Source organism: Grammomys surdaster, unplaced genomic scaffold, assembly GCF_004785775.1.
Source record: "Grammomys surdaster isolate TR1022 unplaced genomic scaffold, NIH_TR_1.0 125767, whole genome shotgun sequence".
In the NCBI taxonomy this organism is placed as follows: domain Eukaryota; kingdom Metazoa; phylum Chordata; class Mammalia; order Rodentia; family Muridae; genus Grammomys; species Grammomys surdaster.
This window is the reverse complement of record NW_021620598.1, coordinates 2,650,953-2,677,708: the sequence shown is the minus strand read 5'-3', so window position 1 is coordinate 2,677,708 and position 26,756 is coordinate 2,650,953. Positions and strand designations below refer to the sequence as shown.

Below are 26,756 nucleotides of genomic sequence, written 5' to 3'. Positions count from 1 at the left end.
GCCCAGATGCCCTTCCTCAACGCCAGCCTGGGGCGTGTTTACCCCATTGTGTCATGGGAGACCCAGGGGGTGTCTTGGCCAGATTAGCAGGTAGAGCAGGCGGGGCGTGCTACAGAGATTGAGTGTCACAGGGCTGCAGCACATGCTGGGGGCTCAGGCCACATGGAGACTGCCCAGCTGCCTGGGGAGTATGGTGGCCTGGAAAAACACAGAGTTCTTAAAGAACAGCCACAGGCCTCGCTGTCAGCTTTGGAGGCCCTGGCGGTTCCTCTGCACTGCTGCTTCCTTGCTAAGCAAACCCTTCCCTGTTATATATATATATAAATACACACACACATACACACACACACATATGATTTCTCTGTGTAATCCTAACATCCTGGAATTCAGAGATCCACCTTCCCCCTCTGTGCCTCCGTAGTGCTGGGGTTAAAGGTGTATACCACCACCACCACCTGGCTCAGTCTGCTGTTTTAGACCCAAAGACTTTTGTTGTTTTTGAGACTGGATCTATTATAGCCCAGGCTGACTTTAAGGAGCTGAGAATGACCTCGAAGTGATTCTCCTGCCTCCACTTTCAGTGTGCTGAGATTGCAGGTGTGAGCCACCACATAGTTTATATGCTACTAGGCATTGAGCTTAGGGCTTTTTGTATGTGGAAGGCCAGATCTCCACCAACTGAGCCCGATCCTTGGCTGTTAACCTGGGGACTGCCGTCTGCTCCTCTGTCTTAATGCTCTTTCTCTGCCTAGAACTGAAAGATCAGTACAATGACTGTGAAAACCATTTAGCAATTCTTTGGGTCAGAGAGCCGCCAGATGACTCAGGAAGTCCATTCCCAGTGGTGGGTGCTTGAACGGGGACTCAGACAACAACAGGCATGCTTACCTTCATAGCCACAGCTGAGAGATAGAGTCAGATGTCCATCCATGAGGAGTGATCAACAAGTGGGGACCCAGTGTACAAATGGAATATTATTCAGCCTTTAAAAGGAACAGGACACTGATATATGCTGGGACTCGGATAAACTTTGAAAGCGTTTCACTGAGTGGAAGGAATCTGGCTCCAAAGACCACGTGTATTGTAAGATTCCACAGACTGTCCGAGCTCGGGCAGCAGCTCCGTGGGAACGGAGACAGATTAGTAGCTGCCGGGGGCTGGGGGAGGAGGGGCTGGGAGTGCCTGCTCGTGGGTACAGAGTTTCCTTTTGGGATGTGGAGAAAAGCCTGGAACTTGATAGAGGCGGAGGCTACAATACTGTATGTGTGTGTTAAAGGCCACGGGGCTGTACATTTTTAAATGGTTAATGTTATGTTATGCGAATTTCCCCTCATTACAAAAACAAACAACCGTGTTGATAATACTCCAAGCTCAGAGTGAACTTGGCAAGAGGCTTCCTCCCTGGGAGTTGCCAGGAGTCATTACAAAGGCAACCACAGTCTTTGAGCCCAGTTAAGCACACAGTAGGTGCTTATCTCATGTCAGCTCCTGTCTCTTCCCAGTGTACCCACTTATCTAGACGTGAAAGGGCTGGGCTACTTCAGGTGTGTGTCTGTGCTTGCATGCTGGGGGCTGCAGGTGTCTATACCCATTCCCTGAATGTGAAACTTAGGCTCGGTGTCTTCTCAAGGTCACACACAGGTGGGAACTGGAGGAAGTGCCCTTTGGGCTCAGAAGGAGCAGATAGGGAAGCCCAGTGGTCTGGGAGTTGGGTGTGAAACTCCAAGACAGCTGGGAACGGTGCCAAGGCTGACGGATCCCAGGTGGGATGCTGTCTGATCGGAAGGATCTGTGTGTCTGACTCAGGCCTGGGGATCGTGGCTTCTGCAGGTGTGAACTGGTCTGCGGTTCTAACATTTCCAGTGTTGGTGGGGCTCAGTGGAGGAGGTGTTTGGTGCCAGTGGGGGACAGCTGACCACCCGAGGGGTTCTCAACACATTTCTTCTCTCTGCCTCCCCTCCCCTGACCCCCCCACCCCCGCAGAGCATTGTCATCCGTGGTGGCCCTGGGAGCCAACATCATCTGCAACAAGATTCCTGGCCTGGCCCCACGGCAGCGTGCCATCTGCCAGAGCCGACCCGATGCCATCATTGTGATCGGGGAGGGGGCGCAGATGGGCATCGATGAGTGCCAGCACCAGTTCCGATTCGGCCGCTGGAACTGCTCCGCCCTGGGCGAGAAGACTGTCTTCGGGCAAGAGCTCCGAGTAGGTAAGGGTGTCTCTGGGCCTGTGGGCTGGGGACCGGGTCACCCACCAGCCAACCCAAGTCCAGGCCAGACAGCTCACACAGGCTGTGTGTATGGATGAGTGTCCTAGCTCTGGGCTATGGAGTAGTGGCACAGTGACCTGTGTAGATAGAAGCAGAGGAAGGGGACCTGATGCAGTGGATGGGTCTATTCTGCAGCTTCAAGTACCCAGGTCTCTGCATCTCTTTCTGTGGCTGCCATTGGGAAAGCATGGGGAACCTGTGAGGCTTTTGGATGTCTGCAGCTCACCCAGAGAGGACCATAAGATGCCACCTGCTCCTTGCTGAGTGATTCTAGTAGTCAGAGCCTATAGGAGGCTCCGGTATGATGGCTCTCACCCTAAAGGAAGGTGTCATGTGCAGGGGTGGATCTGGATGATGCAGGGGGTGGGATTCCATTTGAAGACAGTGATCAGCTACAAGAATATGTGAGGTGAGCTGGCTACTGGGGGCACAGCCCTTCGGATCTGTGGTGGTGCCTGCCTGACCTTGAAGCACTGTGTGGGCTACGTGGTGCCCCGTTTCACAACATTTCATGGACAAAGCTGAAGGGAGGACCCTACTCAGGGCTAGGAAGAGGCTTAAAGGAAATTTCCAGAGAGTATCCGGATCCAAATCCAGCTGTGTGACCTTGGCTATGTCCCTCAGGACTATTCTGAGCCTTTGTTTCTTCATTTGTAGTGTGAACTCTGAGCTAATAGGCTCTTGTCTGGGTCTCAGCACCAAAATTTAGTAGGAATGCAACACCTGAAATCAGTAGGTGTTCAACAAATCCTGTGTGCTCCACATGGTCGGGGACAGTGACCCTTGCTGCCTTCTCTAGATAATTTGGAAGAACAGTACAAAGCTTGCTGGGTGCCTAGCCTTCAGGTCCATGGGGTCCCCCATACACCAGGGGGCTGCAGCTGCCCCAGGACTCAATCAGAGTCTGCTCTTCAGGGATGAAAACACCAGCATGGGGCTGGAGGTGGTGTAGAGGAAAACTCCCTAGGGCCCCTTTGTGGTGAGCAGCCTGTGGGTGGCACCTAGTGCGGCCAGGAGCATGGCACCGCCCCCTCCCCGGGGCTGTGCCACCCAAGTGTAGATTGCTCCCTCCAGGTGCCAGCTGGGGGGGGGGACGGTGGGGAGGGCAGTAGTGGGCAGAGGTACCCGCCTTGTGTGGCTTCCCACCCACTTCTGCAAGTGCCATGTATGAGGCTTCTGTGAGTATAGGAGTAATGCTGGCCCCACAGTTGTCCCCTTACCTCACCGTGTCCCCTTCTGACACTTGGGAAATGGCCTTGGGCCCACCAGCAGCCAGGAGGAGCACAGCTCTGTCCTCAGGAAGGACACTGAGGCAGGGCTGGCCTGTGTCCTTCTGCCCCTTGCTCCCTTGGGGACCAGGCTGCTATTATTGCAGCTGTTGTTCAACAGTCTCTGCTCCCCACTCTTTGTGTCCCCTACTCTGGAGACAGCCATTCACTCCTGCCTCAGGTGCTTCTCCTAGGGAGAACCTGGCCCTTCATCCTGCCTTCAGGAACATTTCAGCGCCCTGACAGGCTTCCTGATGACCTGGCCCACAACTGTCTGTTCCACGTAGCTGCTTGTCCAAGTCATTGGTGCCCTATGTGTTGCTAATTGTCACCATTCCCTGGCTTCCATCTTGATTCACCAACCTGAGTCCTTTTCTGCCTCTAGCTGTCTTTTGCCTAGGCCTGGATAAGTTCCTCATCCCAGGCACACGTGCAGGACTCTCTCACAACCCCCTGACAGCTCATTGTCCCCTGATGCTCTGAGTCTCAGTGACCCACGGACACTTTGGCTTTTCTGCATGGCTCCCCCTACCCACCTGACCACTTGATGTCATTTCCACTCTCCACCCCTCTACCCTACCCTTTGATCTCTGTGGGGGCTGCTTCTCTCTCTGCTCTTCCCCTGGAGGTTGTGAATACCTCCTGCCCGTCACACATCCAGTTATCGGGTCAGACAGCAGCCACTCTGTGTGTGTTCTTTCCTCTCTGTCCTATGGGTAGACATCTGGCCTAGTACACCAAAGGACCTGGGTCTGATTCCCCAGCACCTCCTAAGTCAGGATGTTGCAGGAAGGGCCTGGCATCTCCACCTTTGCCAGCTACTGGCCCACCAAATCTACATGAGACTGTATCTAATCCACGGCCAACAATAAAAACCAGTGGTGTTAAATCTTTTCAGAAGCTCTCTGCTGCCCTAAGGTACAGATAACTTCTAAGCCTGGAGTACCTCACCTTGCTTCCCTCTAACCAGAGCCCCAGCCACATCTGGTTTCTCTGCCTGAGCCCAGTTTCTCAATCTGAGAGGCCTCTCCCCTCTGCTATACTTCTTTATAGTTTATCTGTCTTCCTCCTGGGGGGGCTTTTCCCACACCCTGAAGCTGGGTCAGCCTGTGCCTGTCCCTAGCCCTCCCTGCCCCGGGGATGGGCAGGCTTTCTGGAGCTCAGCCTGGGTCTTGCTGCCCTGCCGTAGCCTCCTGTGGCTTCCTGCTGTACTCAAGCAGAGAAGCTCTGGCCACAGGCCGAGCTGATGGAGCAAGGGCAGGAACCGCAAGGGCTTTGCCTATAGGGGAAGGCTCCTTCTCCCTTCTCAGTGGCTGGGAGTCAAAAGCAGCAAGCTGGCTGTACTGTGAGCTGGCCACTTTGAGAGGCTTGCTGGATGCCTGGACATGCCCGGAAGCTGGGCTGCGAGCTGGCAGGCAGCCGGGGTGCTCTCCTGGGAGCAGCCTCTCAAGCGGGGCCAATTAATGATTGTCCCCGAGAGGGGCAATGGTCTGGATGGTGAGACAGCCCCCTTTAGGCCTTGCCTGTGACCTTGGATCAGTCCTAAAACTTGAATGTTGAAGGGAAACCTCCTGAAGACAGCAAAGCCCCTTGGCAAAGTTACACATCTCCAACACCGTTAGAAGTGCTTGTGTATCTCCAGGGTTGGGATGCTCAATACCCCCGAGATGACCACCGCACTCGTCTTGTCTGGCACGCTGAGAGCGCTATCGAATCCATACTTGAAAAAGTCAAGGCAGTCTTTAGATTCCCTGCTGCTGTTGTGATATTCCATGCTTGACACTCTTTACTTTCCAGCCTGTCCAGTACTGTTTCCACAAGGCTCCAGAGAGGTCGGTGGCCTAGAGCTCTTCCAACTGGTCTCTTCCATCGGGGGTGCATACGTTATAAGTGCTCTTCCCTGAGATGGGGGAGGGACAGAGGTGAAGCATGAGAGTGTTCATGTAGGGATACCTGGATATTCCAGAGAGGTCTGCTAGAAATGGGGGGTCTCTTATGCAAGTTCATGAGCTGCTAACAGTCACCATAATAAAGCCAGGACTTTCAGAAAAGTCTTCCTCAGAGGGGAGATCAGGGAAGGAGACCCAGAGAACAGAATGTGCCAAGGCCCTGAGCCAGGAAGCAGAAAGTGTTTTTCTTGAAGGGCAGGTGCTTTGTGGGGCAAGCTGGGGGATCGGTGAGGGAGAGTTGGGGCTGAAGGGCAGGCTGGGAAAGACACTGAATGCCATGAGCTTTCAAAGAGGTCAGAGCATCCAGAAGAATCTGAGCAGACAGGGTACATGAACCCCAGTTCCTCTTGAGCCCAGAGCCTCTGACCCACTAACCTGGCCTGGATTGTGGTTTGCAGTCCCTAGCTCCATAATGCAAAGTTCTGCCCATCATGTGCTGTCTCAGACATGACCAGGCATAAGGGCTGCCCCTAATCTGAGCTCACGTGAGCAGACCAAGGCTGACTCCTGCTGGCTTTCTGAGTGAGCTTTGTTAGGAGGACAGCATCCTTATAACCAGGTCCACAAGTGTTACAGCAGGGGGACAGCCAAGGACCCCCAGGCGATTGATTGGTTTTAGATCATCTGAGAATCAAGGGCCTTTGGGGAAGGAGGGTGGCTCCTCATCACGTGCCCTTGCTGCTCTGCTAGGGCTTTTTCAGCAAGCCCCTGTGGGGCAGGGGACACTGTCCCCAGAAGGCCATCGGCTGCCTTAGCTTCTCCATGGCTGTAGGGCTCTGCTAACAGGTGTGCTTCCACTGAATATACAGTAGTGTAAGACACATCAGGGCGGTGTGAGGGTAGCTGCCATTATTAACTACTGTGGTGGTTCAGCTTGCTAGCATTGGATACCTGCTATGTTCTGCCCAGGGCTCTGCCCAGGGCACCCCGAGTGAACTGAGATGGGCAGGAAGATGGCAGTTCTAAAGAGACCCTAGCCTTGAGGTTTTCAGACTTGGTTTGAGCATCTCAAATTACTGTCCCGTAGATCCTGTCACCAGGGCCAGCCAAGGCAGCAGAACAGACATTTCTTATGCGTAGAATCCCAGTGTCCTGGACACTAAGAACTATCGGGAGGTTGGAAGTCAGTTACTGGCCTGGGATGTGAGGAAACCCCAGGCTACTGGCTAGACTCCATCTCTACTTGGAAAGGCAGCTCACAGATGAGAGAGCTGCACCCAGAGGACCATTCTGTCACTGTCACCGAGCTCTGCAGCCTCAAGCAGCTGGGTGTGGTGGACTGGGCCATCCTTCAGCCCCTCAGAGGCCACCTGGAACTTGTCCAGAACTGGAATTTTCACCTTGTTAGCAGGCACCGCCAGGAGTATAGTCAGGGTGAGGCCTGGAAAGGGGAGATCTTTCCTGGGCCAGTGGTCTAGCTCATCCAGGTGACCTTGAGTATAGAGTCGTGTCCTTGGGGCCTCAGTTTTCTCTCCTGTGCCAGAAGAGGCTGAGGCTAAACCCCCACTTCTCTCAGAGGTGGTTTTGTCAGCAGCCCTGAAGGAGGGAGAAATGGGAGGTAGCTAACCCTATCCCAAGGCACTATGGATGAGAGGCTACGGCTGTCCAAGGTCCTTCTGTCTTCCCTCAGTATCTCTACAAGATCCACAGAGACACAGACCCCAGGACTCTGACCCCTGTCCCTTTGTCATATAGCCAGGTCTTGTCCTCTGGGCCCAGTGCCCCCAATTGGGGCACTATCTCCAGGGCTGTACAGCAGCATGTGCGGGCCACCCTGGGTCGGAACAAAAGCCTGGGGCGCAGGCAGGCCTGCATGTTCGGACCTGGCAGGCCTTTCCCCGGTGCTCTGTTTATGACAACGGCAGCGAGGAGCTTAGAGTGGAGACACTGACTCAGCCAGGCGGGGTGGGGCCGGGTGGGGTGGGAGCCAGAGGGGACAGAGGGACACAGAGAGATAGAGAAGGACAGATAGGCACATAGAAACATACACACACACACACACACACACACAAAGAGTCATATGCTCCTATCAATTACATCTGTACGTGCTCGCAAATGTATGTATGTACAAACACACTCACAGACTCGCACACACCTACTTATACACGCATGCATACTCAGGAGCTTACTACATATCTGTGTGCATATAGACGAATGTGCGTGTACACATACACACAGTCACACACATGCACACACATACACACACATACACACATACACTCACACACACGTGTACACACACGCACACATGCACACACACTCATACTCACGCACACATATGCACTGACACACATATACATGCACACACACAAACACCCACTCACACATGTACACACGCATATTCCTTGCTCACTCACACATGGGATACACAACACTTATGCAGGCCCAGGGTCAGATCCACTCTGAGAGGCATGGTACCTGCTGCACATACAGTATGTCACCTAATTCCTCTGTGGTACTCAAGCCCTGGCACACGTGATACCCCCCCCTGCATTACTCTACTACCAGAAGCCTCTTCAAGGGGCATTTGGTATCACCTCATTTTACTGGGGCAGAAGTAAGCACAGGTTCGAGGCAGCCTGCCTAACCTGCACTGGGCAGAGCCTGGAGATCCCCCCTGCTATCTGTTCTCTCTCCACCCACCCCCTGCTGCACACAGATGTCCCTAGCCCAAGGCTCTGGGTGCTAGGGTGCAGGCTTGATATCTACTTGGGCAGGTTTTACACTTAGACCCTTGGGCACTGTGTCCACACTAGGGCTGAGTGGCCGGGCTGGGGTATGGGCAGCCGTAAGGGACATACTGGACACTGCTCTGATTCTCTAGCCTTTCCATTCCCAACTTCTGTGCCCAACTTCTGAACCCTGTTCAGACTGAGGTCTCTCTGCATGTAGGCACTATACCCGTTGACTGGCCAGGGACATAAGGAGTTACCACGGATCCAGGGAGGTCCTTATCTCTGAAAGTCTCAATTTCTAGTTGTAGACTGACTCGGCTGGAGACAGCGTACTCCCTGCTCGGTTCTAGACTTAGGAGGATACTGGAGACCTGGGAGGCTGGGGTGGGGGAAGGGATCTTGGCTCAGCAGGGAGATCACCCACCATGTCCCACTGCCCAGACCCACTGTCTCATGTGCCTGCCTACTGCAGCCTAGGAATCTTCCTAGAAGGTTCATAAGAGTACTGCTACCCTTTTTGAAAGAGATACTAAAGGGGACCCATAGCACCTAGGAACACTGAGGCCTAAGAGTGGAAGGTCTGGCCAGGGGCATGTAGCGCAGAGCCAGTGGTCTCTGGGGCTGGCTTTGGTGGTGCTGGTAGTGGGGACTAAGTCTGTGTAGCAGGCTCTTCCCCTCCTGTCTTCAGACCCTTTACAATCCCACAGCTAAGATTTCCTTCGATTCCCCAAGACTCATCTCCCCCTTGGTCATGTCCTCCACTAGTGGCTCCTACACTACATTGGTGGTCTTCTGGAGTCTTCTATCCCCCTCACCCCTTGTTGATCCCATTAGCTCACCCACAGGCACCCTTGTACCTGCCTGTCCTTGCTGTCTCCAAACCCCTACAGCTGCCCAGAGGGTTCCATTCAGCTTAGATCAGAGCCACACCTCCAAGGATGCCCTGTCTTCTCAGAAGAAAGCCTTAAATCTTCCTGATTCTCTTCCAAGAACAGTAGTGTGGAAGCCCCTGAAAACCATCACTGCTTTCCTGGGATAAACGTTGGGTGCTCAGTTCATTTCTCCTCAGGACTGGCATTGTCTGAAGCACAGGTGCTCAGGCCTTTGCTTGTCTTTCTTTTCTACCATTTAGGACTTAGCTCCTGCTTCGTTCCCTGCCTGTCCCTGCCCAGTCCCTCCACTGCCCTCCAGCTGACCCCTGCACAGTCTGACTGCTGCCCCTGCCTCACAGCTAGGAGCCCCATCTAACCTGTTTGCCCTGGGTCAGCATCCCCCACTCCCATGCTTAGCCTTCTGAAAGATGGAGGAACTATAGTTGTCTCTTCAGGACTCTGGATGGTCTGGCCAGGAGCAGGGCTGTGCTTGGTGGTGTGGGACACACAGGCTGTGACACAGTTTGTGATGGAGAGATACTGGACCGACATAAGTGTACGGGGTCCCTGGTCTAAGGCAGGAGGTGGGGTGTGCAGGTTTTCCGGTCTGGCACTTAGGCCTCAGGGCCAGTGAAACTCAGGTGTCCCTTACTCAGACTCCAGCTCAGTGGATCACATGATGTGTGCCCTCGGGCTAGTCACCAGCTTGGCTTCTCAGCTTCAAGTCTTTATGGATAGCTGAGTACCTAGCTGGCACCGACAGAGTCCCATGAGGACTCACACTGAGAAGGACAGGTGTGTAGAACCCTTCAGACCATCACGTGTCGCTTCTGTGACAGGCTGCAGCCAGCCATACAGCTCTGTGGGCGGTGCACATACAGGTCTGGAGTCTCACAGCATGGCCACCATCACCATTGATCTTAAATATTTTCTCAGCCCCAGAAGAAACTCTGGGCCTTGAGTTGCTAGGCCCCACCCTCCTATCCCCAGCAATGCCAGGACTTTAGGTTAGCGCCACTTCTCTTTGAAGACTAAGTAACAATCTGTTGTATGGGTATACTGCATTTACTTTCCTTTTTCTTCTTCCTTCCTTCCTTTCTTCTTTCCTTCCTTCCTCCCTTCCTTCCTTCCTTCCTTCCTTTCTTTCTTTCTTTCTTTCTTTCTTTCTTTCTTTCTTTCTTTCTTTCTTTCTTTCTTTCTTTCTTTCTTTCTTTCTTATATGTGAAGCCAGGCGTAGTGGAACACATTTTTAATCCCAGCACTTAGGAGGCAGAGGCAGGAGGATCTTTGTGAATTTCAGTCAGCCTGGTCTACAGAGTGAGTTCCAGGACAGCCAGAACTACATAGTGAGCTCCTGTCTCAAAAAAAAAAAAAAATTGTGTGTGTGTGTGTTTGTGTGTATATGTTTGTGTGTGTGTGTTTGTGTGTGTGTGCTTGTGTGTACATGAGTGCAGATGCCCTGGGAGGCCAGAGGTGTTGATTCCCTGGTGCCCGAGTTACAGGCAGTTGTACCATGCAACGTGGACCCTCTGTTCTCCAAACCATCTCTCCAGCCTCACCGTACCACATCTTCTGCACCCATCCTTGACACATCCTTGGGCTGTTTCCACCATGAACATTTATGTCTGGGATTCTGAGGGTGTGGCTTCATTTCCTACAGATACCTAGCCTTGTGGTTGCTGCATCAGGAAGCTTGACCATTCCGTTTCCAGGGACCTGCCAGACTTTTCCCTGGTCACTTCCCATTTCACATGCCCAGCAGCAGTGTCCAAGGCTCTGAAGCTTCAGGCCCTCATCAGCATGTGGTCTTAGTGGTCTTTGACTCCCACCATCCTGGCGAGTATGAGCTGCATTTCGCTGTGATTTAGTTTGCTAATGACACTGGGCACTAAGTATCTTCTCATGTGTCTGTTGGCCATTTTCATACTCTTTGTGGGAGACATCTCTTCAGAGTCTTTGTCCACACACTCCCTTCTCCGATGCCCCCCCCCTCCAGTCCTGTGAATGAAACCTAAGGCCTCCTGCATGCTAGGCAAGTGCTCTGCCCCTTCTTTGCCCATTTTAAATTGGTTGCTTTTTTATTAGTGACTGGAAGACAATGTTGTTTTTAAAGAGGAGCAGCAAGGTCGCACAGGGGTCACACAGGCACCTGCCTTCTCACATACTCCTAAGTGCTGAGTTCAAACAGAATAGCATGCACACCCAAATACATGCATGTGGACACGTGATACACACACACCACACGGGGTTGCTTAAGCATGTGCATACCACGGAGACCCTGTGTGTGTGACATATGTGGGTATGAAGATTAGGGGAACCTGTCTGGGGGTCTGTATGTGGCCACAGAGACACAGGAAGACTCCTTGGCTGGGCCAGCATTACCCAAGTAGCCAATTTTAGGTCTGGACTTCTAGAAGGATTCTAGGCCCTGGGTGACTCCAGACCTTTGACGTCTGACTTTAGTGGCTTTGGCCTGTGAGCCCTGGCTCCACTAGGTCCTGAATATTGGGCAGTACACTGTCCTTCTCTGGGCGTCAGTCCATCTCCTTGCTTAAGGTGCTCAAGGCCCTTCCCAGAACTCTTCTGAGAGACAGCCAAGGGCTTTTGTAGCATGGCCTCCCCAGTGTAGCCCATGGGGTCATTGTGAGCTCGATTCTGGCATTTATAGCATTCTAAAAATAGTGTGTGGCCCAAGTAGATGCCAAGAAGTGGCAGGTAGCTTGAGTGATAGGTCTGGGGGTAGGGTAGCCTCAGCTCTGCCCTGAGGCAGGGGCCCTGTCCTCCCTCTGCTCTGGCAAGCAGGCCCATTAGCTCTGCCCAGTGGGGTTCTCTGGGGGGTCAATGAGAGGGGACACCAGGCAGTGGAGACTCAGCTCTAGTTTCACGCTGTAGGCATGTGGCAGGCAGAGGCTGTGTGTATTGTCTATGAGCCCAGCCTGTGCCAGCTGGGTGGGGAGCCCATGGGCTCAGTGAAGGCAAGTTTGAATAACCTAAGGGGAACACTGAACTGGGCAGTACTCCTGTGGCTGGGCCAGCCCCTGCTCTGCAGCTGTGGTTTACCCACATGGTTTCAGGGGCTGCTCCCCTGATAGGCCCACTTAGGGTGAAGACAGGAGACTGCTGGGCAATGCTGAAAGTACCAGTCCTAGAGAAGGGTGTTCTTGGCCAGCCTCACTGGATCTTGAGAAGCGCCTGGCTATCCTGTGATTCCTCTACTAGCCTTAGACCTCCTCTCCTTCTTTTTTTTTTTTTTTTTTTTTTTTTTTTTTTTTTTTGGCTTTTTCGAGACAGGGTTTCTCTGTGTAGCCCTAGCTGTCCTGGAACTCACTCTGTAGACCAGGCTAGCCTCGAACTCTTGAACTCAGAAATCCACCTGCCTCTGCCTCCCAAGTGCTGGGATTAAAGGCGTGCGCCACCACCGCCCAGCCCTCCTCTCCTTCTTATTGATAGGGGTAGTGGCGCTGGTTCTCTTTGCTCCCAGAGCCAGCTCCAGGACGAGGGGCAGGGGAGTGTTTCCACAAGGCAGATGGGAGACATGGGCTTCTAGAAAAGTTGTAGTTTGCCCACCCCATCCCCAGCCTGGAGCAACTTCAAGCCCAGTGTTCCTCTGCCTTCACTGCTCCAAGCCTCTCTGCAGGCCCTCTCTGCTTTTCCTCTTTATTGGCCAGAGCCCCTCAGCTAATGGTGCTTGCTTTGATGTATCCAAATGCCATAGGTAGGGGAAGGGGTGGGGGCAGGGCTCTATATCATCCTAGTCCCCCAAGGACCATCAAGACTTAGAAACCCATCCAAGGACTCTGGAAAGCCAGAAATAAGGGGTGGCTACTGTAAACCCTCCTCATCCATCTCTGGTGTTTTCTAGGGAGACTGGGAGCCCCAGTGCTTAATGGTACAGACCTGAATGGGAATAGTCTCCGATCCCAAAGGACCCCTAGGTCTCTGTGAGCCAGATGTCTTCTCCGAACAGCTGGTGGTCACACAAGGCGTGCATGCTAGCCTCATTCCCTTGATCTCTCTCCCTGCCATCAAATCACCTAGAACAAACTGCCTGAGCCCAGGCAGTAGCCACTGTCTGGAGGAAATTGTTTACCACCTGGAGGCCCAGTCTTCCTATCTGGGAAATATGTCCAATTAAAATAACCCATTCTTAGGAATGTTGGAAAGATAAAATAAGATAACCAGATCCACCCATGGCTGAGGACATGGGAGAGGGCCTTGGATGTAGGAAGCATAGGAAAGCTGACCCAAACGTTGTCCAGAGGAAGCTCTACCTGCCTCCAGGATACACTCTGGGACAGGGCTGGCATCCCAGCTGCATCCAGAGCCTTTGCCATGGGGATATTGACAGTCACCAAAGGCAGAGTTACCACTGTTGCCAGACAGGAGGCAGGGAGCTGTGGGTTCCCCTCTTCACATAGAGTTCCCATCTACGGATGAGCACCCTTCACCCTGACCATGTTAAGCTACAGCTCACGCTGGGAGAGGATAGGCTGTCAGAGTTTGGGGACCAGGGCAGGACCCTGGAATCCATCTCAGTGATCTTGGGAGCAATTAAGAGTTGTTGAACTAGGTCCTTGAGCTCTGGCTGTCTGCATCTGAAAAGGATAAGCTCTCTGAGTCAGTACTCCTTGTTCTCTCCTGGAGGGAGCAGGGTAGAGCCTTGGGCAGCCCCAGCTATGGCTCCAGGAGGGATGGGGAAGCCTAGACTCACTCCTCCCTTCATAGTCAACACCTGGGCATGCTATAGCCTGGGGCAAGTTACCAAGCCCACTGAGCGAGCATCCAGGCCTTGTTCAACACTCAAACACTTGCAGCATGCTAGCGGGTTGCAGGTATCCTCAGCCCACGACCCACACTCAGCCCTCTTGTTTGACCTCACATGGGTGTTCTTCTCCACAAACTACCATTTGCCTCTTGGTCCCCTTTCCCTGTCTCTATGGTAACAGACGGAGGGCTTGGCTCATTAAAACCAAATTTAAAAAAACGGCCCTAGCAGGCGTGGCAGCCTGGTGAGTAGCTGCTGAGTCAGAGCAAGTATGGGCAGGAGCAGGTGAGAGCTGAGGTCTAAGCAGGACACTCGAGTGTCCCAGGACTCCTTGGGTTGTCCTGAAACACACCTACCAGCCAGCACACCTGTCTGCTTGCCTGGGGCTTCAAGATAGGTTTCCTGGTCAGATCGAAAGAAGTTGAACAGCATCCAGTGGCTGCCTTGGTCTGGGTGGCAGTGGCGGTGGCGGTGGCAGTGATGGCGGTGGCGGTGGATGATACCTGCTGCAGTCTGTCCCTATTGCAGAATTGCACGATCATTTGAATTTTCTAAACCCCTGCACTGGTACGTGCAACTTGTGTTCATTAGGAAATCAGGTTGGCCTCCACAGACCCCGCATCCAGGGATTAGCTGCTGCCTAGCACCTCCAAGCTCCCCCCACCCACTACCCACCTTCCCCCCATACACACCCTAAAGACTCTCACATCAACCAAAGGCACTTACCCTAGGTGCTGAGAATCTCTTCATTGTTCTTGTTTCCTCTCCCACAGCTGCAGGCTTTATATGAGCCAAACTGGGGTGGTGGTGGTGGTGCAAAATGGGTCCCAGAGATCTATGTTCAAGCTCTCAACCCCTTACTAGCTTTTCTAGCCTTTGCACCATGGCCAGGTTCAAATCCCCCCACAGCTATTAATGCCCAGTGTTATGCCCTCTGCATGCCTCAGTCTCCTCTGGAAAATGGGAGTAAAGCCTCATCTCATTGTCAGGAGCATTCTGTAAGAACAGGGGATGGTCAGAAAGGAGCAGGATGCACAGTGGATGCGCAGGAACGCCAGGAGGATGCGCGAGGAGGATGCCGAGCTGCTTTTGAAAGGTTCAGAATCCTGTGACGTCACAGTGAACTCTGCTGTGTCTGGGTCTCGTGGTGTCTTGCCAGCCACTGTGCTCCTTAGAAAGTTGTACACACCCCCCACAACACAGCATGCATACCACAGCTCACAACCCTGTCTATATCACATACAGCACTGCCCAATTCCCTAATAGCAGCACAGGCTTCTACACACTACCTCAACACACACCAGGAGTCAGCCTATGCCCCTATAAGACTTCCTCCATTCAAGATGTCCCTTCTACCAGGGAGCCTTCCTGACTCCACCCCACAGGAAAAGGTTAGGATGTCCTCTGGGGTCCTGAGTTCTATGCTCCACATAGAACTTACAGGATTCCTCTCTGGAATGGCCCCTTCCGTTACCTCTCAACAGCTGGTAAACTTGGTGATCTAACCCAGGGACATGGATTCCTGCACCTACCCAGTCTCTGCACTATCCAGGGTTCCTGGTCAGCCTCTACCAGTACAGGGACAAGGTAGCCCAGGGTCCTCTGAGAACAATTCTGGCCACACAGGACCATGCAGAGTCCATTGGGCTATCTTCATTCTCTCCTATCTTGTGTGATAAATGGAGCCCAGAGTCCACAGACCCTGGGAATGTTTTCTGGCAAGAGATGTTCTGGTGGGACTGGGAGTGGTCCAGCAGGGCAGCAGGGCATAGCGGAGGCTACTTATAGGCCTGAGACAATTGTCCTCACCTGAAGGAAGAGGGTCCCCCAATGATCTCCCCCTGGGAAGGAAGATACTTTCTGGTACGCCCCAGCTGCTTGGTGGGTAGATAGGCTTAGGCCAGGCATTAGAGGTGGTTCTTGGTGTGGTTTATGGACCTGGCTTGACTCCCGACCCACTATTCTGTAGTGGTAGGTCGCAGCAAACATAGTCTCAGAGAGGAAGGGCCTGCAGCCAGGTACCCAGGACAGGCTGGGGCAGGTATGTGCTGGCATGAGACCTTGCTGAGGCTGGGGCTTGTTCTCTATCACCTTGGCCTTATCTGACCATAGGCCCTGCTGTTCATAGGTGAGATGATGGGGAGCCACCTCACTGGTGCTTACTTTAGGTTTCTGGGGTGACCATCATAAGCCTGCCAGGCAACCACATAGTGCCATGAGCTGGAGCCCTGAAGGAAACAGGGCGAAGAGGGAGGGAGCTGAGAAATGAGTCTGAGATGGAAGGCTTGCAGCCTGGAGCTGTGGAAGATAAGGGAGAAAACAGAGCAGGCCTCACCCGCTTTAGAGGCCTTTGGACCTACAAGGATCCAGGGACCCCGCCTTGTAGGGCTAAGCTGGTGGACGGGGTCCTCATCGCAGCAATGAGGGCTTTATCCTGCGAAGCCTGCCTAGAAGAGCAGGCATTAGGGTTAGGTCTCAAGAGGGGAAGGGAGTCCTATCCCAAAAACCAGTACATCTACGGGGCGGGTGTGTGTGTGTGTGTGTGTGTGTGTGCCACACCCAGAAGGCTTATCATCCCTGACAGAGGATGGAGAGAGGGCTGAGGAAACCAGGCAGGTGTCAGCAGGGGTAAGGTGGGGTGGGGTAGGGGAATGGCTTCCCTCCCTAGCTCTGTGGGTCATAGGCTTGGCTCTGCCATGGAGGAGAGCCAGTGAGGACGCTGGGGTGGAGGGATGTCCGGCCTAGACTACATTTGGAGAGACCCAGGTGGTGGCTAGTGATGGTTGGATGGAAGGGGAGACCTGGGAGTCAAAGGCCTGAAAGGACAAAGACTGTACTTCCTCATGGCCCAAAATACCACCTTCTGCCCAGAAGACAAATGACCTCTCCCTTGAGAACAGGAAGACAGTAGAGGACAATGGTATGAGCTGGCAGGTCCCTGCAGACACAATCAAATGCCCTTACTATATCCGTCAGGGTGGGGCTCATCCGCCCCACTTCAGTGAGCTGCAAGCTCTGAGCGAGCAGGTGCTGAGCCTAGGGCCACACAGCAGGTGGACTATGTCCCCATGACCACCTGGCTCAGAACTTGAAGGCCACAGCACCCATCCCTGTTGTCTCTCTCCACAGGGAGCCGAGAGGCTGCCTTCACATATGCCATCACCGCGGCGGGAGTGGCACATGCTGTCACGGCTGCCTGCAGCCAGGGCAATCTGAGCAACTGCGGCTGCGACCGTGAGAAGCAAGGCTACTACAACCAGGCGGAAGGCTGGAAGTGGGGGGGATGCTCGGCTGATGTCCGCTACGGCATTGACTTTTCCCGGCGCTTTGTGGATGCCCGTGAGATCAAAAAGAATGCCAGGCGCCTCATGAACCTTCACAACAATGAGGCAGGCAGAAAGGTAACACATGCTGGGCATGAGGGCATGGCAGGGATGAGAGTCTGGTGGGTATCAGGGACATGGTGGGCATGTGGATATAGCCGGCCTAGGGGCATGGTATCTGCCTACAGAAGTATTTGGACTGGATCTTTACGTTGCCTCTGAAACTCTCTGCAGCTCCAGGTAGTTCTTCCTGCCCTTTATACAGGCCAGACACCTCAGGTTTGGACATGTGGGACCAGTTTCTGTATAGAGTATGACTTGGACCTGGTAAGGGACCTGCAGGTGGATCAAGGCCCGGGGCCAAAATAGCTGGCATCCCTGGTCCTAAAAGCTAATCATCATCAACAACAAAACAAAGTAAAACAAAAGAAACTGCCAGGCAGTGGTGGTGCACGCCTTTAATCCCAGCACTTGGGAGGCAGAGGCAGGCGTATTTCTGAGTTCCAGGCCAGCCTTGTCTACAGAGTGAGTTCCAGGACAGCCAGGGCTACACAGAGAAACCCTGTCTCGAAAAACCAAAAAACAAAACAAAACAAAACAAAAAACAAACAAAAAAAACAACAAAAAAAGAAAGAAAAGAAAAAAGAAAGAAAAAAAAAAGAAACTAAAACTCAGGCAGCTGAGGACAGAAGAAGAAAGATTATTGTCTCTAGATGGGCAGGTGCAGTCAGCTGGGGATGCTTGTAGAATAGCCAGGCTTGTGTATCGGTGGGATAGCGTGAGGGCTTTAATGGAGGAAAATCAGGCCAGGACACACTAGGGAAGAAGTCAGGGTGAGCCCCGCCACCACAGGGAGATGAAGGCCCCAGATACTGAGCTAGGAGGAGCGGCTACAGCGGCGGCAAGATGGCCCAAGATAGGGCAGCCAGCCGAGCAGAACATGGGCTGGATCTGGCTCCTTCGTTCTAGGGGCTGCACCCATGCCTGCAGGGCCTAGGGGCTTCTTGAATGAATTGACTTTTCAGGCAAAGAAGTGTTGGTGAGTCTCTCCACCTCAGGGTATATGGCTGAGACCAGAACCTCATTCATTTATTCTGTAAACACTCTGCCTTCCTTTTTCCGGGGCCAGGCAGTAAAGAGGAATTCAACTGGCTAGGGGGTCTGAGATCACTTAAGGGAATAAAGAGCCTAGGAGCCCAGGGTAAGGCACAGAGGCTTCCTGGAGGAAGTGGTATAGGAGTGGGTTCTTGAAGGACAAGCAGGCTGATCCCAGGGAATGACTGCGAGCGATTCCAGCCAATGGGAGCAGGAGGGGTGGATGAGTCAGGCCTCAGGAAGCTGGAGCTGGTATAGAACAGGAAGAGGGTTGATGTGGGATGTCCCCAACAGGGACAGTTAGATCATGACAAAGAGATAAGGAAAGACTGGTTGCATGGCCTCCAGTGGGTTCCTGGAGAATCCCACATCTCCAGGCAAAGACCAATTCATAGGACACGATTCAAGCCCACCCGCCAGGGATGCTGAAGAGGGGACCACCAACATGGAGGACAGGCAAGGCTGGACCCTCACAGGAGCCCCTTGAGTCTCTTCAGTGGTTTGTTTCTTAGCAGATTTTTTTTTTTCTCTTGGAAGGAAGATTTCACCGTTCCCAGTTTGCAGATAAGGACAGCGAGCCCCAGGGCGAGCTGCTGTCCAAGTAGCCCCCCACCCCAGCCCCACCCCCGAGTTCTGGTCACCGTTCATTGGGACAAAGATTTCAGGCAAAGGGCCATCTGAGGATCAGCTAGGGTTGTCTCCAGTTTGGGTCTGGGAATGATCCAGTAAAGAGGTCTAAGGGGTTAAGGCGGAAGTGGACCCTGGGGCTATGGGAAGATGGAGGTTAGTAGTGGGACCAAAATAAAGGATAAAGGGTGAGTTCCGGCAGGTGTTGGCTGAGAAGATAAGGGATTACAAACATCCCAGACACCATCCTAGGGGCTAAAGGAAAGCTGTGCCATGAATGAAGCTGAGAACAGACCACGGATGGCAGGCTAGGTGGAGGCTGGCTAGGGGCCACAGGAAAAGGCTGATAAAGTGTCAGTGGTACCCAGGCGTGGTAGTTCATTCACCAAGGCCGGCATAGATTGTGAGTTTTAGGTTAGCCTGAGCTACATGACAAAACCCTACCTCAGAAAGAGAAAGAACCAGACACAGTGGTATGTGTCTTTAATCTCGGCACTCAATAGGCAGAGTCAGGCAGATCTCTGGGATTTTGAGGTCAGACTTACATAGTAAGTTCCAGGCCAGCTAGGGCTATTCAGTAAGACTCCCCCTCTCCCCCAAATATACGTCAACTGGAAGTCACAGTCCTCGTGTCAGCTCTGTCCTCAGTTGTGTGTGAGTTGACCCCTCTGCCCCCTGTCTGCACAAGTCATGCTGGATGCTTTGCCAGCCTCCTCTGCTGTCCCTTTAGTAGCCCCACCTCTTAAAGCTGTGGGCAGACTTTGGCCTGAAGCCCTGAAAGCCAGCTGAGGGCTGCATGTGGGATCTTCTCCTCTAAGCAGCTAGGTGCTAGAACTAACCAGCTTTGGTGGTGGGCTGAGAGCCTGAGGTTACCACACTGCTCTAGCACTGGGTCTGAACCTACCCTAGGGCTTCAGACAGATGTCCCAGAGCACCTTAGACTCACAGACAGCATTAACAGGATGGACACACCTTCTCCAACTATTATTCTACCCCTGAAACCTAGCACCAAGGTGTGGCGGGACCATGCTCTCTCCAAAGTATCTGGGGCGTAGAGTATGGAAGAGCCAGGTCCCACTTTCTTTGATCAGTTTCTAGAGACCCCAGCATTTGTTGGTTTGTGTTTGGACTGCTCTAGCCCTGCTCCTGACTGTGTGGCCTCTACTGGGTTGTTGTTTCTTCTGTCTCGTATGAGGGCACTCAGTGGCTTGTGGGCCACCCTGTTCCAGATGGACACAACTCTATTTTACCTCCGTCTCATCCCAGTGAGGTCACTTCCGAGATGTCCTGTGATGGGCAGCAATCTCCAATCATCTCACTCCCCATTTACCTCAGGCTGCATGAACTAAAGACTGGCGTCCTAGATGGAGTAGGATGAGAGGGACTGAGCTCAGAGCCCAGCCACCATAGCCACCAACCTGGCCCTGCTGTACCTCCCCAGACACCTCATGGGTTGTGCTGGTCATTAAAGAGAGGTGTCCCCTGGTGTCTGGGCAGAAAGACTGATCCCAAAGGATACTCAGCTGTGAAGGAGCCTGATCAAGGTTTGAGGTCCCCATGACAGTGCAGAGCAAGGGGAACGGGCAGATGGAGTGGCTGCCTGAGAGGATAGAGTCTATGGTTTCTTTTCTCTATCCAGACAGGGTGGCATCCAGGGCTGTTTCTGTGGGAAGGTCAGGTGCTGTTTTCAGGCCAGCACTGAAGTCTTCCCACTGATACCCATCAGGCACGGCACCCTATCAGCTGACCACAGAACATGTCCTCACTGAGGGTTCCTGACAGTGGTGCTGGGCGGGCTTATTCCAGTTGTAGGATCAGGAAAGGAAACCCATGGTGAGCCCAGAGTGTGGATGCTGCCCTGAGGCCAGTGAGACCCACAGCCATTCCCCAGGCCCAGACCTCAGCTGCTTCCAGGCTGAATGTGAGGTACCTTCCCCACCCAGGCCTGGATTGCTGGGATAGAGGAATCTCAGACTTCTCTGGGCTGTCCAGCCTTCTCCTGAAAGGACTGGTCCCCAGCCTGGTGAATTCCCTAGCCTGGCCTAAAAGAGTGCTGCTCCAAAACCCTGAATCCTCCATGCCAGCCCTTCACTGGGTGCAGCTCACACCACACTCCTGTGTGTACTGGAGGGAGCCAGGCCTGCAGAGCTGGCAGCTTCAGCCCAGCCCCTCAGGCAGGAGGCCCCTTCTGCAACCTCCAGGTGTCTCCTGGGTGCCTGGGCTGGTCTCAGTGCCCCAAGCTCCTGGCTGTCCCTGGCGCCAAGGCTGCTGTTGCTCTCATGGCGAGGGCTCTAGAGAAGGAAACGGCACATTCTTGAATCCTGTGATCACTTCCCGGAGAGACTCCAGCTCAGGGGACCCAGCCAAGCGAGGACTCTGCCCCTCACTCTGCAAACACCTGCCCAATCAACTTCATCTGCCCTTGTCACTGGCAGGGCTGCACAGGATCTGATGTCCTCAGGCAGGCGGGGGGTAGAAGATCCCTGGTGGGGCTCAGGAGCTATGGCCTGGGTGAGGGGTGTCCAGCAGGCTTCGGTGACACTGGTAGCTGAGTACTGGATTGCATGGCCCCAACCTGGTCCCCCATTGGTCTCAGCCATTGGAGGAGAATTGTCAGCCAGGCCCTGAGTGACCAGCTGCTCCTGCCTAGGACCCGGAAGGGCCAGTCTAGCTAGCTGCTAGGCAGGTGATCAGGGCAGAGGACTTAGCAAGCTCGAAGAAGACTAGAAGGGAACATAGCCAAGCAAAGCATAATCAGAGGCAGGAGAGTCACCAGGATGGATGAGGGATAGGGAGTGTAGGGAACAGGCCCCAGGTATGCCTGAGACCACTCTGGCCCTACTCGCAGGCCTTTCTGTTCTACCTGCTCTACCTGCAACTCCCACTTCCCTCCAGAGGAAACATGGGCCAGACCCACCTCCCCCTCCCCCCACTTCCTGCCAGCTTCTCTAGTCCTTGCTGCAGGTCGCCATTCACTTAGCTGGAAAACAGTAATGGGGACACCCGCCCAGGGCCTATCCAGCAATGAGGGACACACAGCCCCATCTTCCCCTGGATGTTCAGTGACACGGTTGTGTCTTTTGGTAGACCCTCTTGGAACGTTCAGTGAGCTCCTACCCTGTCATCAACACCCATCATAAGCCTCACCTTCTCCAGGAAGCCCCTCAGGGTACTCTCACCCCTGCAGAGTTGTGAGCTTCCACAGGCCCTGGGAGTTACAAGCAAATCTGATTCCTCCTTCCTTTGTTTCTTTCTTTCTTTTTTTTAAGACAGGGTTTCTCTGTGTAGCCCTGGCTGTCCTGGAACTTGCTCTGTAGACCAGGCTGACCTCCAACTCAGAGTTCTAAGTTCCACCTGCCTCTGCCTCGGAAGTGCTGGGATTAATGGCAGGGGGGCCACCTCTACTAGCTCTTTCTGTTTCTTACACTCGACCATGTGCCCCAGAGGTCCTCTGTGAGATCCAGGGAAAGTGCTGAGGCAGAGGAAGTCTCTGTGGGGGTCTTTCTTTCACTCTTGTTTTCTTTCATTCACTCTTTCATTTACTCATTCACTTGCGGAAGCTTCTTGTCTAGAACAGAGCTGGGGGCTGACAAGAGGTGCCCTTGACAGTGGGTTCCAGCCTGAGGGTGGAGCTAGAGGCCAAATGCCGGAAGTCCCAGGCAGTGGAGGTGAGGCCAGTGAAGCAGGGACAGCTGACAAATAGCCCCTCAGCAGCCACAGGGCGGCAGCTAACAGTGAGTCCCCATCTTTCATCAGGCCGGTTGGCAGGGCTCTTTCGATCTGGGTAAATGAGTACCTGGGGTCAGGGCTGGCTCTGGGAACTGGCCTTCCCAAGTGAGAGGGAGGCCCAAGGAAAACACAGGATTGCACCCATCCCGGGCCCTCATGCCGCCAGGAGAAAGAACAACAACCAGCTATGCTTGGCTGTCGGCTTCCCAGAGGATGGCACGACTGGGCCTCGCTGACCCGTGCCCTCACCCTCCCAGTTCCCTCCATCACTGGCACGGCAGCCTGTCATTAAGCAGCTGGCTGTTAAGCTCTGACTGCATGCCAGGCCCTGCACCGGGCATGAGGGCGGTCGCAGGGAGATAGAGACATGGAGGGCCTGTGCTTATTAATCACCTGCTGTTGCCCGGCCTCTCCCAGCACAGCGTCCCTACCTGCTGCCCTGCAAGTGGCCCCAGTCCCATTTCCTCATTAGGGCAGGATTTAACCAAGTCTGATCAAATACACCAGAGTGCGCATACAGGAACCCATTCCTAGCAGCACAGATGAATGAGCTCAGAGAGGAGACCCGGATAATTCTGGATGGCCCCCAGCCTCTTCCATTCCCTGCTGAGCCTCTACTCTGTCCCCTGTAGGTTCTGGAGGACCGCATGAAGCTGGAATGTAAGTGTCACGGTGTGTCAGGCTCGTGTACCACCAAAACCTGCTGGACCACCCTGCCCAAGTTCCGCGAGGTGGGCCACCTGCTCAAGGAGAAGTACAACGCAGCCGTGCAGGTGGAGGTGGTGCGAGCCAGCCGCCTGCGCCAGCCTACCTTCCTGCGCATCAAGCAACTGCGCAGCTACCAGAAGCCTATGGAGACGGACCTGGTGTACATCGAGAAGTCACCCAACTACTGCGAGGAGGACGCGGCCACGGGCAGCGTGGGCACGCAGGGCCGCCTGTGCAACCGCACCTCGCCGGGTGCCGACGGCTGTGACACCATGTGCTGCGGCCGAGGCTACAACACGCACCAGTACACCAAGGTGTGGCAGTGCAACTGCAAATTCCACTGGTGTTGCTTTGTCAAGTGCAACACGTGCAGTGAGCGCACCGAGGTCTTCACCTGCAAGTGAGGCTCCCGCGCAGGCGCGCTAGGCGCCTACCTACCCTGTGGCCCTCGCCATTTTTGCACATCCTTCTTTGCTTCCGGAGCTGTCAGCTGCAGGCACAGGAGGGTGGAGATGGGTGTGGTGAGCTCGAGATACACCAGGCTCCTTCCTACCTGGCCTCTCCCCGCCCAGCATCCAAGATCAACGCAATGGTGGTCTGGTACCCAATGGAGACAAATCCCTTTACTTCTCTTCGGGAAAGTGAACCTCAAAGCAACCACGAGACTCTGAGGGTCACCTCCCTGCCTGGTGGCTGGACACAGAAAGGTCACACCCACCAGTCACACTCAAAACTGTTTTCTGGGCTGTTTCCTGCCGGCCCTGGGCAGTGTGGATGGATGTTGACAAAATTATTTATGTTTTCTTAGCATCAGATGAGGACTCAGTACTAACGACTGGGTAGCCAGACCTAACCCTATTCGATGATGCCCCACCACCATCTCCTTTCCCTCACTTCTCCTGGCCTCTGCTCCTTACAGAACTCGGGGATGTCAGAGTTGGCAGGGAGGCTGGCTGGTGGGAGGACTCCTCATCAGCACCCTGGGAGGGACTTGGTGGCCCTACAAGGCCTGAGATGGCCGCAGAGGACAGCCCATCTTCCATTCCACTTGGAGACTGTCATGTAAATCAAATGTGGCTTGTGTCAGGTTCCAGGCACGCCTCTTCCTCGCCCTGGTCCTTCACCCTCCCAGCCCTCTGTCAACCTCCAACCTCCCGTTTACAAATTCCCTTCTACTCTGGAGCCAACCTGACACCCAGGACTGCCCCACAGGTTCAGGAGAGGTCAGGGACAGTTGCCCCACATGACAGATGGACAGAGGGCAATCTGAAGATTTACTGAAGACCCCAAAGCTCTGTGAAATATACCACCACAGCCCCACCCAGCCCAACTCTGGGAGTAGTGAGGGTGATGGGAGGCTGTACCCCCTTTTCAGTACCTTGGGGTTTGTCCTCCTCTCACCCTGATGCCAGAGAATTGACAGCTAGAATTTAGGGCTGTATCTGCCAGTTGCCCCTGCCTAGTGTCCACTGACACCTGCTTGAGGGTCCTCATATTATGAGGACATGGGGGTCCTCAAGCAGGGGGTCTGTGGGAGACTTAATGTCCCATTTCTTCAGTCCCTTCCAGATGGGGACATAGGAGCTCAGGCCTGGGCATCGCCCCACCCTCTCCTCCACAATACATGGCAGGGGTAAGGGCTGATAATATGACTGTCCACAGCCTACCCAACACTAAGGTGTTTCATAGCAGAAGTCCATGGGAGTGTGGGGTTTGGTGGCCACCATGCCAGGTGGCATGGACACGGACCTGGGGAAAGTGACCCTTGTTTGCCTTTGCCTTGGATCCAGCTGTGTGTCCCTATCATGTCAGGATGTTCCAAGCCTTGGGCCACTGGAAATGTCCCACCCTGATCCTGGCCCCACCCCCTCACCCCAAGTCCTGGACATCCATGTCTATAGCCCAGTGTCCCCTGTGAGGAGCCTGGTTAACTTATATTGTTATATAGCGTCCCCTGTTTGTCATGTCTCTTAAGTTATTGTGACCTACACTGGGTACCGGAGGGGATGGGGGATGGCTTCAGCTGGCTGTCCCCCAAGCCAGGCTCCTCCTTCTGCTTGAAACAGACCCTCGGGGGGCCCCTGATGCCACCGAGGCAATTCGCACTGTCCCTGGGCTGCCAGGCACCTGCGCCTGCACTCGGTCAGCCGCAGACCTTGCCTTGGGGGAGAGAGGTGGTTAGTGGACCCAGGCAGGGCACTGGCTGTCCCAATGCTGTGTGCTGGGGTGGAGGTGGCCGGGCACCACATGTCCTTGAAGTGCCCTACTTCTGATGGGCTGTGTTCCTGCCTCCTCTGGAGGGGAGCACTTAGCCCCAATAAAAACCGGAATCAGAAAAGCAAGTGTGTGTGTGTGTGTGTGTGTGTGTGTGTGTGTGTGACGTCTCCATGGGACAGCCCTGCAGTTCTTGCCCCGAGGCTGGGGACACACACTGCCCACTGAGGCTGAGCCCTCTGGGCTTTCCCACTTCACCTCCTCTGCTGGCTAAGGGGCCAGCTTCCCTCTGTTCCATGCTTGAGGCTCTGGGTCAGGTTCAGCTGGGACTATCAGACTTGCCCTGCCTCTAGCGGCCAGCAAGAGTCCCTGGGTATGTGCTTATACACAGGCTTTGAAACTTCTCTGGTTAATACAGGAGTCAGACTGCAGGGACCAAAGGCCGAATGGTCTGCTGCCTAGGAACTAACCACAGGTCTGGGCCCAATATGCCCTCAGCTGGAAGTGGGATAGAAGGGCCTGTCTCTGCTTCCATTCCTCTCTGACTTCAGACTCCTAGGCTTGAGGACCTGGGGTCTCCCCAGCTGTTTGTGGTAAACTTTTAGGCCTTCTCTTGTTTTCACAGGGCCTGAATCTAGAGTCCTTAGGGGCTCACAACCCTAACTGCTTGCCTGGCCACAGCCTGTGGTGACCATGCACTGCCTATGGAGAATGGCATCCTACCCAGGGTCAGAAGGCATGTGGCGGGGCCGGTTTGGCCACTGCCCATTGTCCCCGGGGGGAAGCCTAGCATTGGGTAGAACTTCTAGCCCTGTGCTCCTTACTAGGCCCCACAGAACAAGCCTTAGACCCAAGTCTCCTGGAGGGGCCTCTGGCTGGGCTTCTTAAAGGGGGGTACACCCCTCCAGAGGCAGGTAAAATCCTGCATCTGATCCTTGTTCCTTCTTGATGCACAGAAAGTCTTGAGGTGATCCTCACGGAGGCATGGCCTCAGTCTCCCCATCAGAGAGCAAGAGGTAGTCCAAGGCTGAGGCTTAGTGATCAGTAGGTTGAAGCATGCCTGGGGCCCAGGCCAGGGCTGGGCAGGCTGGCAGGAGGCCCTGGGTCCCCATGAGGCACTCATCAAATCTTCAGTGGCGGCTGCAACAGAGCTCAGGGTCCGGCTACTCCCACAGGGCCAGGAATGAGGAAGGAGCCCAGAGAATGCCCTGGCCCAGGTGCCCAGACTGTACTTATTTCTTGGCTGTGATTCAATCCCAAC

The 26,756-nt window shown here is 54.1% G+C and overlaps 1 protein-coding gene across 3 annotated transcripts in view; it reads left to right on the top strand.

The window, feature by feature from the left end:
• Positions 1-25,623, top strand: part of Wnt7b (Wnt family member 7B) — a 46,775-nt gene extending 21,152 nt beyond the window's left edge. For all 3 annotated transcript variants that reach the window (XM_028788771.1, XM_028788772.1, XM_028788770.1), the window contains exons 2-4: positions 1,984-2,210; positions 16,929-17,200; positions 23,206-25,623. In XM_028788771.1, the coding sequence (XP_028644604.1) occupies positions 1,984-2,210; positions 16,929-17,200; positions 23,206-23,685 (979 nt within the window). In that variant the 3' untranslated portion in view covers positions 23,686-25,623. The remainder of the gene's footprint in view (positions 1-1,983; positions 2,211-16,928; positions 17,201-23,205) is intronic.
• Positions 25,624-26,756: the final 1,133 nt, after the last annotated feature.